This window comes from Uranotaenia lowii, chromosome 3 (assembly GCF_029784155.1).
Source record: "Uranotaenia lowii strain MFRU-FL chromosome 3, ASM2978415v1, whole genome shotgun sequence".
Lineage (NCBI taxonomy): Eukaryota > Metazoa > Arthropoda > Insecta > Diptera > Culicidae > Uranotaenia > Uranotaenia lowii.
The window spans coordinates 65,364,422-65,377,207 of record NC_073693.1 but is presented as its reverse complement, the minus strand read 5'-3'; the positions used below and the strand labels follow the sequence as shown (position 1 = coordinate 65,377,207).

At 39.2% G+C, this 12,786-nt stretch overlaps 2 protein-coding genes across 2 annotated transcripts; one reads left to right on the top strand and one right to left on the bottom strand.

The window, feature by feature from the left end:
- The first annotated feature begins 26 nt into the window (after nucleotides 1-26).
- Nucleotides 27-2,538, top strand: LOC129755537 (dynein axonemal assembly factor 10). Its single transcript, XM_055752083.1, has 3 exons — nucleotides 27-400; nucleotides 469-1,418; nucleotides 2,248-2,538. Exons 2-3 carry the CDS (start codon nucleotides 514-516, stop codon nucleotides 2,453-2,455), a joined length of 1,113 nt encoding a protein of 370 aa, XP_055608058.1. The 5' UTR covers nucleotides 27-400; nucleotides 469-513; the 3' UTR covers nucleotides 2,456-2,538.
- A 49-nt stretch (nucleotides 2,539-2,587) lies between these two features.
- LOC129754542 (UPF0489 protein C5orf22 homolog) lies at nucleotides 2,588-11,291 on the bottom strand. The gene is made up of 3 exons (XM_055750681.1): nucleotides 11,006-11,291; nucleotides 9,993-10,929; nucleotides 2,588-3,659 (listed from the first exon to the last, which is right to left on the bottom strand). Exons 2-3 carry the CDS (start codon nucleotides 10,421-10,423, stop codon nucleotides 2,837-2,839), a joined length of 1,254 nt encoding a protein of 417 aa, XP_055606656.1. The 5' UTR covers nucleotides 10,424-10,929; nucleotides 11,006-11,291; the 3' UTR covers nucleotides 2,588-2,836.
- Between the last annotated feature and the right edge of the window lie 1,495 nt (nucleotides 11,292-12,786).

The following is a 12,786-nucleotide window of genomic DNA, read 5'->3' as shown; positions in this document are numbered from 1 at the left end:
AGCTCATGTTGACTGACTCCAATTATCAAAATAAAATGTTTAAAACGGTTTTATAGGGCGTACTAACCCGTGTGTTTTGGTTGGGATCGGTGTTATTGATTCGAAAACTGAACTTAAACTTTTGCATTCATTTACCACCTTTGTTACTCATAAATTCTTTTCGAAATTGTTTCGAATCAGTGTGTTTAAGATCTGTAAGTTCAAGTTCAGCGCTTAATCCGCCTTGCCAGGTAAATTTTTTGACGTTTCGGAGTTAGGACAAATGTATGGCCGTTTTCAAAAGCTTTCCAAAAGCTCCCTAACTAATCCAAACTTTTCTATGGAGGACATGGTGTCGCTAGTGTTTGCTTAATAACTCCCATCACAAGTCTGTTTCGAACTCAACGAATGAGCCGGCGAGGTAAGTTTCCAACAGCAACCGAATGTTGTTTACATCTTGTTTGATCGATTTCCGTTTGAATTTTTTAGTTGATCGAATTATGCCCAGGTGATTTCCGGTGTCCAAAACCCATAATGGATTCCGTTCAAATGGTAGCTCACATCGAAAAGTCTCTGGACTATTCGGTGTTCGATGTCAAATGGATTCCCTGTTCGGCCAAGTTCGTTGCCATCGGTTCCAAACCGAAGGGAACCGGAATACTGCAGGTATATCAGCTGAACCAGGGTCAGTTGGAAACGGTGCGGCAAATGGAGAAACCGAAATCGTTCAAATGTTGCTCTTTCGGTGCTTCGAAGTTGCGGGAGATGCAGATCGCTTTGGGAGATTTCGATGGCAAGTTGGCCATTTACGATGTGGAACGGCTGGGGGAACCGGTCTATGAGGTTTCGGATGCCCACAAGGGGATAATCAATACGCTGGATGCCATCGGTGGGACCACGGTTAACTGTGGCGCTCCGGAAGTTGTGACCGGTGGACGGGATGGATCGGTTAAGGTCTGGGATCCTCGACAGAACGCGGTCCCGGTGGCTCACATAAGTGCCTCGGGAGAAGGTCCAGCTGAGAAGCGAGACTGCTGGGCTGTCGGATTTGGAAACTCGTTTAACTCCTCGGAACGATTCGTCGTAGCCGGATACGACAATGGGGACGTCAAGCTAATAGATCTCAAAATGATGAAGGAACAGTGGACGACCAACGTCAAGAATGGGGTTTGTGGAGTGGAATTCGATAGAAAAGACATTCAGATGAACAAACTGGTCGTCAGCACCTTGGAGGGTGGATTGCATGTTTTCGATATGCGAACTCAACACCCGGAGAAGGGTTTTGCTCAGCTAACGGAAAGAAACGCTGGACAATCTCTAGGAACGAATGGAGTTATCAGTGGGGCCAAATCGACAGTTTGGACCGTGAAGCATCTGCCGCAGAATCGGGACATTTTCGTTTCCTGCGGAGGATCAGGAAGTGTGCGACTTTGGCTTTAGTAAGTATTTTAATTTTATGAAATTTTCCGGTTTTCGATCTGAAATCGCAACTTGGAATCTGGATCTGGAATTTATACCGTAGAAAACCGCAAACCTCATCTTGAAGTCTGAGATCGGAATCTCATATTTAGGCCGGATTTTGAAATTTGTACTTATCTGTAATCTTAATCTTAAATTTGAAGCCTGATTCTGAATATACACCTGAAATCAAAATATGAAATTATATTCTGAACCTGAAATGTAAATTTAAATCTGAATCTGTAATCTAAATGTAAAAGCTGAATCTGAATTCTTAATTCTGAATCGGAATCTGAAACCCTGAATTCTGAATCTCACTCTGTAATCTGAACTTTATTCTGAATCTGAAATGCAAATTTCAAAAATCTGAAATCTGTAATCCGAATCTGAATCTTGAACATGAAAGTCATGAAACTGAACAAGGAACTTGAATCTGAAATCAGGAGCTGAATCTTTAATCTGACTCGGAAATCGAATCTGAGTCTGAAACCTTAATCTGAATTTTAAATCTAAATCTGAAATCTGAATGTGAAATTTAAATCTAAATCTGAGATCGGAAATATGAATCTGAAATCTCAATTGAATTTTAATTCTGAATTTAATATCCAAATCTGAAATTTTAAATCCTAATCTGGTATCTGAATACGAAATATAAAATCTGTATCTGTAATCTGAATGTCATTTCTGAATCTGAATCCAAAATTTAAATCTTAATTTTATGTAAACTGTCATCAACATTTCAGTGGGCATCTGAATTCTGAAAAATTAATCCTAAATAAAAATGGAAATTTTCTTTTTTTTTCCCCCCAGTCACTATCCAGCGAAACGGGTCAACCAGATAGCCGAAGGTGAGGTGTGCGGTGTACCGGGATCGCTGGAGATGCTCAATGCTACCACTTTATCCACTCAACCGGTTCACACCTTCGATTGGAGTCCCGATAGGCAGGGTCTAGCCGTTTGTGGAGCCTTCGATCAAACGGTACGGGTCCTGGTGACCACTAATCTGCACCTTCACTGAAGCATGTAAGTAACCAAGTTGTATATACCTCATATTATTTTTACAAAAGAAAAAAATAGAATAAAGGACGAAGTGGAAGTGTACTTGAAGATAAATGACGGATTGATGGATTAAAACGCTTCGAAAACGCCATTTGTTTAGCTTAATTTATTTTGGTGGTTTTTATGTCCTATTCTAGGTAGTTATTTCTTTAAGCAGTTTAAATATTCACTAACGTTAGCATAACGGTTTCAACCTTATAAGTGTATCAATAAAGTAACGGTACACTGGTAGTTATCATCAAGAGGGGGTCCCTACTGTTAGTAGCCTATGCTTAAGGAAGTTGGTACGTACGGATTTCGTTAATTTACACATGCAAATTTATGTCCCCGGAACTAGGGTCTACAATTTGAACTCTTGGTCTTTATAGTACAGAATGGGTTCATCGAGTTCGGTATTTCGGAGGCACTTTCGCAAACTTGCCAGCACCAGTTCCTGAATCATCTCAACCTGATCGGCCGGAGTGTAATCGTCCTGGCTCGATCGGGAAATCGTGACGATTGTTGGCGACGTTTGGAGTCGACTTAGGAATCGTTCCAGATGCGAGATAAGGTCCTGAATTTCCTCCCGCGTCGATTCGTGGTGGGGAAGATCGGTGATGTCACAGGTGCAGCCCGCATCGTAGATCATGGACCAATCTATCTCTTCTTCGGCATACTCCTTCTTTAACAGAGTCACAACTGCGGAAACCTTTGCCAAAAGCTCCGTGTATTCTTCGCTAATCTCCTGTTGGTAATCCACTGAGAAGTGCTTCAAGTTGCCAACCTCTTCCAGGTACAGAAATATGGACTCCAAGAATTCCAACTTCTCTTCCCTATTCTTTGCGATTCGCTGTAGCTTCTCCAGATCGTTTTCGGTGTTGTCGGCCAGCTCAGGGGAAATAAATATTTCCTTCAGCTTTTCGTACAGGCTAACTTTTTCGTAAATCTTCAGGAACGGATTGTGGGTGCTGAAGTAGTCCAAATCAATGTCCAGTATGTAACCGTCCTTGAGGTCTTCGGCGTCGTCCTCTGCTTTGTACTCGTCGATCGAGCAGACCTGCAGCTTCAGGGGCTTTTTGTTCTCTAGATTTTCCTCCGCCTGGTAGCAACCGTCGGATACAAAATACTCTAGTGTGGAGTCGGTGCGGATTCCGCCTTCGTACTCGCCTACGTTGAATTGGAATCTGAGGGGTGAAAAAATTGTGTATGAAAAAATATGACTTTTTTTAATTATATGATGTTGGTGTTATCCCAGAGAAAATCAGAATATCGAAATCGATAGAACATTCCTGCATATAAATCTTTTGACAAAGTTCAAGAAGGTTCACAGGAGAATTCAACTGTAAAAATGGTGATTTCAACTATACAATTATCGTTAACGAAACGAAAAAAGGGTAGTAGGTTTATCCTAAAGAAAAATCAATCGAACAGGAATTTTGGCAAATGTTATAAGCATTTAAATAAGAACTAAAATTAAAAGTTATAAGTGAATCATTTTTTAGGATGGAAAAATTAAAAAAATATGTCGTTCTAAGACTGGCTGAAGTTGCTAAAGGAGCTAACCGCCTTTATTTTAAAAAAAAAATTTGAACTAAGCAGAATCTGTTTGCCAACTTTGGAGAACACAAGATGCAGTATGATCCATAAAAAAATGTGAAAATCTGTCATCATGATTCAAAAACACTTTTTTTTATGTCAACATGATTAAAAAATCTTTGTAGTAACAAACCTCCGTTAGTTCACAAAAGTTGTTTTGGATTAGATGGCCCAAGGATTTCAAGTGGACTGCAGTACGTTTTTGTTAACTCGACTTTTTCTGATTTCTTCAAAGCGTTCTTAGGAGTGACTTAAGGCAGCAATTTGAGACTTCTTCTTTTAATTTTGCTAATAAATTTCCTAACTTTCTCAAAGATTCATTTTATTCTTACCTATGCCGACGCACACGTCAAAGGATCGAAGATTGTGAGAAATTTCAGAGATGTGGATGAGATTTCTGTTTTTGTAAACAGGAGCAAACTGAAAATGAACTGTTTTAAATGCTCAACATTATTGTTGACAAGAAGCAATTCTCCTGTGGCATAGTCGGTAATGCGTTGGACTAGAGAGCCGGAGATTGCATGTTTCAAATCATGATAGACTCATTTCCAATATTTTTGGGAGAAATACCAGTTTTATCGGTTTCCTCATTTTCAATAACCGAAATACCGGATTTCCAAAAAACCGTTAAAACTGACAGCTCTACTAAACATGAATCTCAATCAGATGTCAAAATCTGAATTTACAATTTGAAAATGAAATTAAAATATGAATTTGAAATCTGAATCTGAAATCTGAATTTTTAAATTTTAATCTGAATCTAAAATTGTACTTGTTTCATTTTTTTTTAACCAGACTTAGATTTTATTTGATGATCGATATAAAGAAAGAAACCTTACTGAACTTACGTTCCTCTAAAAGGTTTCACTTATAGTTAACAAAGATTGGAATTCAGTTTTTTGTTGCTTACATGCATTAGGTTGCTTACATTAATCGCTCCAAATTATTTTTTAAGTATTGCTTTATACGGGGTTTGAATAAGGTTACATTTTCACTATTACGAATGTCTCTACTCAGGCGATTGTACATTGTTGGACCTGTTGTAGCTAATCTTCTTTCTCCGATTCTTGTATGAGCGTTTTCAACAAATAATCTATCGACATGCCGGGTATTATGGCTGTGTGTTACATATTCTACATTAAAGTTGTGATAAATGTCCTTGGTGCGTACAATTCTGTGCACTAAAGTTTGTAAATTTCGTAAACAATTTATCGGTAGAATGTTGTGTTTTGGCAATTTATATGATTCTAGACTAGAGAACAAAAACGGGAGCTTGTAAATTGCTTTTATGCATCTATTTTGTCGGACTTTAAGCGCCGATAAATTACTAAAATTGGTATGTCCCCAGGCACTTATGGCATATGTATACCGACTGTGCACAAAACTATAATACAGTTTTTGCAAAACATGCCTTGGCATGAAATGTGAAAACTTACGGATAATACCACATATTGGGGCACATATTCTTTACAAGGTTTAGTATATGTGGTTTCCACGATAACCGATTATCTATGCAAATACCCATAATCTAGAAACTTCTTCTATAACGTTATTCTTATGAATCAAAGATGCATGTGACGATAGCTTATTCATTCTACGAAAGATTATAGATTTAGATTTAGCGGCGTTCAGTGTAAGAAGGTTGTTTTGAAGATATTTATCTATAACATTAAGATCGTATACTAGATTGGGCACTCACACGACGAGGTGGTAATTCAACTGGTCACGACAACGCTGGATACCCTCTGCTACAAAAACTCTTGGATTCTTCAAAGCGTGCTCTTTTGAAGCTCTATAATCGAATTTGGACCACGGGTCAATTCCCACCATCCTGGCGCCATGGCATTGTAATCCCAATACCCAAACCGGACGGTGATCGTAGTCAAATGGATGGATATATACCCATCAGGTTGCTTAGCTACATGGGTAAAGTTTTTGAGCGTTTGATAATCGCCGCCGCTGAGAGCAGCCACAAATGCTGTTATCAAATGGACGAAATCAATTGGTTTTGCGCTTTCGGTCCCCAAGTCCAAACTTATGCATGTCTGTGGAATTAAGCATAGGAAGCGAGGTAGACCTATTAAACTTAACCCTGAACCCATACCCCAAGTTAGATCCATGAAAATACTAGGGGTGCTCTTGGATTCTAAAATGAATTTCCGACAGCATTTAAGACATGTTAAACAAAGCTGCCAAAATCGTATCAGAATCTTGAAAGTACTGGGGTACCAACTGAAAAGAGGCCACCGTAAGACCCTCCTACAGGTTGGAAACTCGCTTGTGGTATCCAAATTATTATACGACGTGGGACTGACTAGCTGCAACATATACCTAATGAATGAGATACTCGCGCCAACTTACAACGAAGTCGTAAGACTACCATCGGGAGCATTTCGTTCAAGCCCAGTGGAATCTCTCCTAGCCGAGTCTGGATGTCTACAGTTTAGACTCTTGCTGGTGCAACGATTAGAGCAACTTGGTATTCGACTTGCCGAGAAATCCATCCAACATTGCTCATCGACAGTAGAAAGATCTAAACTTGCTTTTCAATCATCCACCAACGCAGTAGTTCCCAACGTCCACCCACTATCAAGGCTCACAGATCGAGCATGGTATAAAGATCCACCAAAAATCGATTTCACCTTGAAGAACTGCATTAAAGCTGGAAGTAACCAACGAATCGTACTTCCAAAGTTTAACGAGTTCATATCCAACAAATACACAACACTACTACACATTTATACAGATGGTTTAAAAAACAGCAAAAGTACTTGAGCTGGAGTATATTCGCCAACCATGAGGATAAGCCACAATCTACCGCACCATTGTAGCATATTCTCAGCAGAAGCTTATGCACTTAATGTTGCTGCCCAAGAATCTGACAGTAGTGAACCCACTCTTATCTTAACAGATTCAGCCTACATGCACTCTTTAACGGAAAAACACGACATCCATGGATTCAGTCCATAGAGAGCCATGCACATGAGCGCAATTTAAAATTTACTTGGGTACCAGGGCATGCTGGAATACCCGGAAACGAGGAGGCCGATAGATGTGCAAATGTGGCACGCAGCAGTACTCCACCAACCACTCCTAGAATTCCTGCCCAAGACGCTGCACGTACCATCAAGTCCAGCATGTGGTGGACATGGGAGTCTACATGGCATTCTAGCCAGTCTTTCCTAAGACAAATCAAATATTAAGTAACGAGATACAAAGACCGAAAATGCTCATCAGATCAACGTGCTCTAACAAGATTGCGCATAGGTCACACAAGGCTGACCCATTAGACTGAGTCGATTTGGGGTCATTTTCGAATTTCTCGAACCCTGGGGTCTCAAAAGCTTCGTTTTGGTCCAAAACTCATCCATGATTTTTTGCAGAATTTTTAAGTAACGTTTACATGAGTAAATTTGGACTTTTAGGTTTGTATGGGAAAATTGAATATTTTGTACTGAAAAATCAACATCATTTTTGTTTCTTCTGTGCAACCGAGCCAGCTAGTGGTTTTTGTGCCAATTTATAAATTTCTTACAGGAAATTTTCCGCTGAACAACTTTGTCGAAGACCGTAAATTCGTATCTTATTGCACAAAAAAGTTATTAGCTGTTTAACAGGGCTATGTCTTTTGGCATTGATAAACAATAAATTCAATTGACACCACTGCTTGTTCCCCGCGAAGTATTGCATGAAAAGTAGTCATGCAATACCTCGCAAGGCACACAACAGTGGTGTCTATTGAATTTATTGTTCATCAATGCCAAAAGACATACCTCTGTTGAACAGCTAATAATTTTTTTGCCTAATTGGATACGAATTTACAGTCTTCGACAAAGTTGTTCAGCGGAAAATTTCCTGTAAGAAATTTATAAATTGGCACAAAAACCACTAGCTGGCTCGGTTGCACAGAAGAAACAAAAAGGATGTTGATTTTTCAGTACAAAATATTAAATTTTCCCATACAAACTTAAAAGTCCAAATTTACTCATGTAAACGTTACTTAAAAATTCTGCAAAAAATCATGGATGAGTTTTGGACCAAAACGAAGCTTTTGAGACCCCAGGGTTTGAGAAATTCGAAAATGACCCCAAATCGACTCAGTCTACTGACCCATGCGCACCTGTTTGATAGAAGCTCTCACCCGATGTGTCATTTCTGCGGTGTTCAAATAACTGTACAACATATTCTGATCGACTGCCGGGGATACAAGGAAGTCCGCGAAAAACACAACATCAAGGGAACTGTCTTTGAAATTTTAAAAAACGACGAATCACATGAGGGTTCACTACTCAAATCCTTGAAAGAAAGTAACATTTATAAAACTTTGTAAATACCCAGAAAACATGAAATCGCATTAAAAATGATAACTCAAGTCATTAAAAATGTTACTGCGAATCGTTATTCTAACTAACGCAAGTAAAATGTCGTAAAAATTGTTACTCGAAGTCGTACTAAATGGTTTAAATCGGATATGATAAAAAGTCCGCAATGTTTGCAGATTTTGAAGACGATTTCGTTCCTATTTTTCTCCCGAGTGGGTCAAAAGAGAGAACAGCTTTACTGTTCTCTTTGCGACCAGCAGTGCAACCAGATTGCTAAAAATCAGATGGTGTATTTGCAAGAATTGCCCAATGACAGAGGCAGCAAATATTGTCGCTGGCAACAGTTTGCATGCGTTGAGAGAAAAACAAACTTGTACTCTCTTGCATTCTTTCAGTATGTATGAATATGGTGTCGAAATCGTATACTCTTATCGCTTTAGGCAGAAGTTGAAAATTTGTATGTATATTGCCTCCACTTTGGTAGGTAAATGCTGTTTTTTCTTGTTTCATACGATCATTCTATAATGTATATGAAACGTATAACAAAGTTGTTGAGAAATATACCTACAAAAATGTTTGCTGGGTAAGCATATCACAAGACAAGAATGCCATAAGGATGGTAAAATTAAATAAAAATGAAGATCGTATCTCATTTCCGATATTGTGGTTTCCACATCATGATTAGAATATTCGAGTACCGTATCAGCTGCTAAAAGCTTTGGGCTTCCAAATAGAGGAAAATTGGGTAAATCGTTCACGAAAATCAGAAACAGTAATGGTCCTAAATCGCTTCCTTGGGGAACGCCTGCAGCTATAAGTAACTGAGAACTATACGTATTTTTTATCTTTACGACTTGTTTACGATCTTTCAAATAACTTCGCATGAAGTCGTTGACTGTGCCTCTTATTCCAAATGCCTCTAGCTTTTTAAGCAAAAAATCGTGATGAATTGTATCGGCCCCGAAGGTTAAAATCCTCTTTAAATAAATAAAAATAGAATAGAATAGAATTGTATCGAATGCTTTCGATAGATCCATAAATAACGCGCCTGGTGTTTCCTTTTTCAATCTTTAATATGATTTATTTATCGGAGATTAACCAAATATTTTCACCTTCCTAATCTGTATTTGAATCTAAGATCTTACGTCTGATCGTCTGACATCTAAATGTGCCTGAATCTGAATCTGAAGTTTTAATCTAAAATTTCTGAAATCCAAATTTTAAATCGGAATCTAAAATTCAATGAAAAATCTTTATTATATCTATATTATATCCAGAATTTAAATCTGAAAACTGAATTCAAAATATCAATCTGAAAACGAATCTTTCAAACTAGTTGAGCGATACCGAGAACGATAATCAACATCCGAAATTAAAATCTTCCAAATTGCTCGCTTCCGCATTCTAACAAAATTCGTTTGGGCCCATGTAAACAACGAACGTTATCAGAGATAACGCAACAACCGACCAGGTATTGCAAACAAAACTAGCGCGTATTTATAGTCGTTCGTGATAGAGGGTGAACCCTTTTTTGACCGAATTCAAGGAAATCGGACGAAGGTCAAGCATTTGTGCATTGGTGGTGGGTTGGGTACTTACTTTCCCTTGGGCATCTGGTCGGACCACTCCGGTTTGATCCATACGATCCGCTCCACATGGCCAGCGAAAACTGTCGGCATCAGCCAGTTCTCGATGCTGATGCTGTCCAGCAGGTCTTCTTTGTTGAATACGTAGGATGCAGGCATGTGCTTGGGGATGCACATATCCGGATGCGAATCGAAGTGGATGATTTTGTTGCCTCGGAGAGGCAGATGCCGGGAACCTAGGCATCGGTACAGGAACGTTAGCACATCGTGATGGTCCTCGACGATAAAAATCGGAACCTTGGAAAAGAACCTCTGGGAGGGGGTCGCTGATGTTGTTTGATCACTAGTTTCAGGACCATTTTCAGATGCTGATGTGGTGGTTGTTGCTACTGGTTCCGAGTCTGGGGACCTAGCCGTCCGCTGCTCGCCTTCTTCTTCGATCATTCTCACTAATTATGGAAGCCCTTCACGGTTAACAAAACTGTCTAGCTGTTCCTGTGGCGTACGAGGTTATCCACCAACCACACAAGTCAAGAAATCACAAACACACTTCTAGCGCCAAGCGCGTTTTCTGTGTCTCTCAAAACAACGTTCTGCGTCTTACGCGTAAGAACCGATTCACAAAAAAATGCTGAGCACTTTTTTCGGTTGTCTATGTCTTGTCTAGTGACCGTGTCTATCTCTCTTTAGAGTTTTTTTTCCTTCTCGGCAGTCGCATGTATGAATCTTATTTTCGTGTATTCCCTCTTTGGCTCAAGGCCTTCCGATGTCTTTGACCTCTGCTTTTGGGCAAAGGGGGATTTGGGTAAGTGAACCTACGATAATGTCCCGTTCAATGAATATTCACTTTTGGAGGGCATACGAGAGGTCTCTTCCTTCCACTTAATTCAAATGCTTTTAGTTTGACGCAGTAGGACCTTGAGTTGATATGGGACTTTTTAGACTGACCCCTGAAATCAAAATCGAAAGATTGATCTCAAAATAACTGTTTTGTTTACAAAAGTCGCAACTCATTAGCTTACTTACCGTAACAATACTTTGAGGAAGATAAAGCGGAAGTAACCGTGTGTTTGATTATGACATCAGTGCTATCCTACTTATCAAGAACGTTTCGATTCCTAACACTTTGTTCGACTGCTCTTGGCCACTAATTTAGTAAATCGGAATCTGACCGAGACCGGTGCTATGTGGACATAAGTTTTTCTAATACACAACACAAACGAGGCAAGCACACATGACAAACGGTATACGATTTGAGTGTCTCTCGCGCTGTCTGGTCGTTCTATTAGCACAATTGAAAATACCCATACAAACCACCACAGTACTGGCTGTTGCTCTATGACCAAATGATTAGTAACTACACTGATCGACAAGTTATTTTAGTTTAAAGCTAGTACGGTGCATGTAACGGTTCTAAAAATTTTGTTTTATGAAAATATTGAAAGTAACTAAAATTGGTTAAACATAAACATTTTAAATAAGGTTTTATTAAAGCATGCAGAAAGCGTGGCTGCCAGTGTAAAAACATACAACAGTGGCCAGGCAACCAGGCTAGTTTACGTTTAAGAGAGTGGTCTCTCAAAAGTTTGGCCAGCCCGTCCCACCCAGCATGTGTAGCGGTATGCTCAAAATAAACGGTTGTTTTCGGTTGTACGCATTCTTACATTTCGGTATGCTCGAGCATACACACATACAAACATGATGCTCTCAGCAAACAGCTGTCTTGTATGAATGACAGAAAGCATAACGAACCCTTGCAGCATAAAAAAAGTTGTGTATACAACATACCGAGGGAGCTTCGAAAATAAAATATGTTGGGATGCTCCGATCGGGACAAGCTGTGATTTTTTATAATAATCCTATAGGATCGATATGGTTAGGTATTGTATTGTCAAGCAATCATTTAAAAAAATTTAAGCTTTTGAACTTGTTGCACAAATAGCTTTTATGATGTTTTATAAATGCTATTTGTGCACCAAGTTGCAAAAAATCAGCACGAGTCGTAAATGCAATCTACAAATGAAGTGCACGTCTTGTAGGTTAATAATTCACATTTCAAGTGAATTTTTTGAATTTGCATAAAATTGTGTATTAGACTGCGCCAAATTTGTATGGGAAATTCGAAACATGTGAAATGTTATGCGCTGCAGGCTAAAATTGATCCTAGGCCTAGTACTAGATTTCATGCCAAATTTGGGCCAGATCGGATCACGGGAAGGGGTCGCTAAACGAGCCTGAAGTTTGTATGGGATTTTGAGACATTTTGTTCGGGAGGAACATGAAAAACCAGTTTTTCATCAATAACTTTGGTTCCCGTCGGCCAATGTTCCGAAAATCAATCATTTTCACTGAGCCATGCTTGAATACATTCAGAGCCAAAACATCAAAGCAGTCAAATTTTCCTTCTTCAACCAAATCATACAAACAATCATGCATGACAACGACGCTTCTGTATTTGAAACACTTTTGCGATACATGATGTGGTAAAGAAGGACGCAGACTATCAGTAACGAACGTCTCGATGCTGATTTCCTTCCTTGACGACTTTGAACCTTTTGGATCATAACTGATATGTATCAGTTTTGAGCGATCTATGTAGGCTATCAGATGATTTTTTATTTCTCGCTTTGTGTAGAAGGACAAAATCATGACTAGGTAACCGCAATGAACTGTACCAGCATGTAGTACGGCTTTTTTGAACATGTGGTCCTGGTATTTCTTCAGATTTTTCCTTCTGAAACATTCATGATCGTCTATCAATAACGAGCATTATCAACAATGATGCGAGGATAGACGTTCGGGAATGA

What these genes read in the sequence shown, in the direction of transcription:
- LOC129755537 (XM_055752083.1), top strand. Translation starts at nt 514, where the DNA reads ATGGATTCCGTTCAAATGGTAGCTCACATCGAAAAGTCTCTGGACTAT. An exon ending in AGTGTGCGACTTTGGCTTTA is followed by an intron (nt 1,419 to 2,247) that starts GTAAGTATTTTA and finishes TTTTCCCCCCAG; the next exon opens with TCACTATCCAGCGAAACGGG.
- LOC129754542 (XM_055750681.1), bottom strand. Translation starts at nt 10,423, where the DNA reads ATGATCGAAGAAGAAGGCGAGCAGCGGACGGCTAGGTCCCCAGACTCG. An exon ending in GACCAGATGCCCAAGGGAAA is followed by an intron (nt 3,660 to 9,992) that starts GTAAGTACCCAA and finishes TTCACCCCTCAG; the next exon opens with ATTCCAATTCAACGTAGGCG.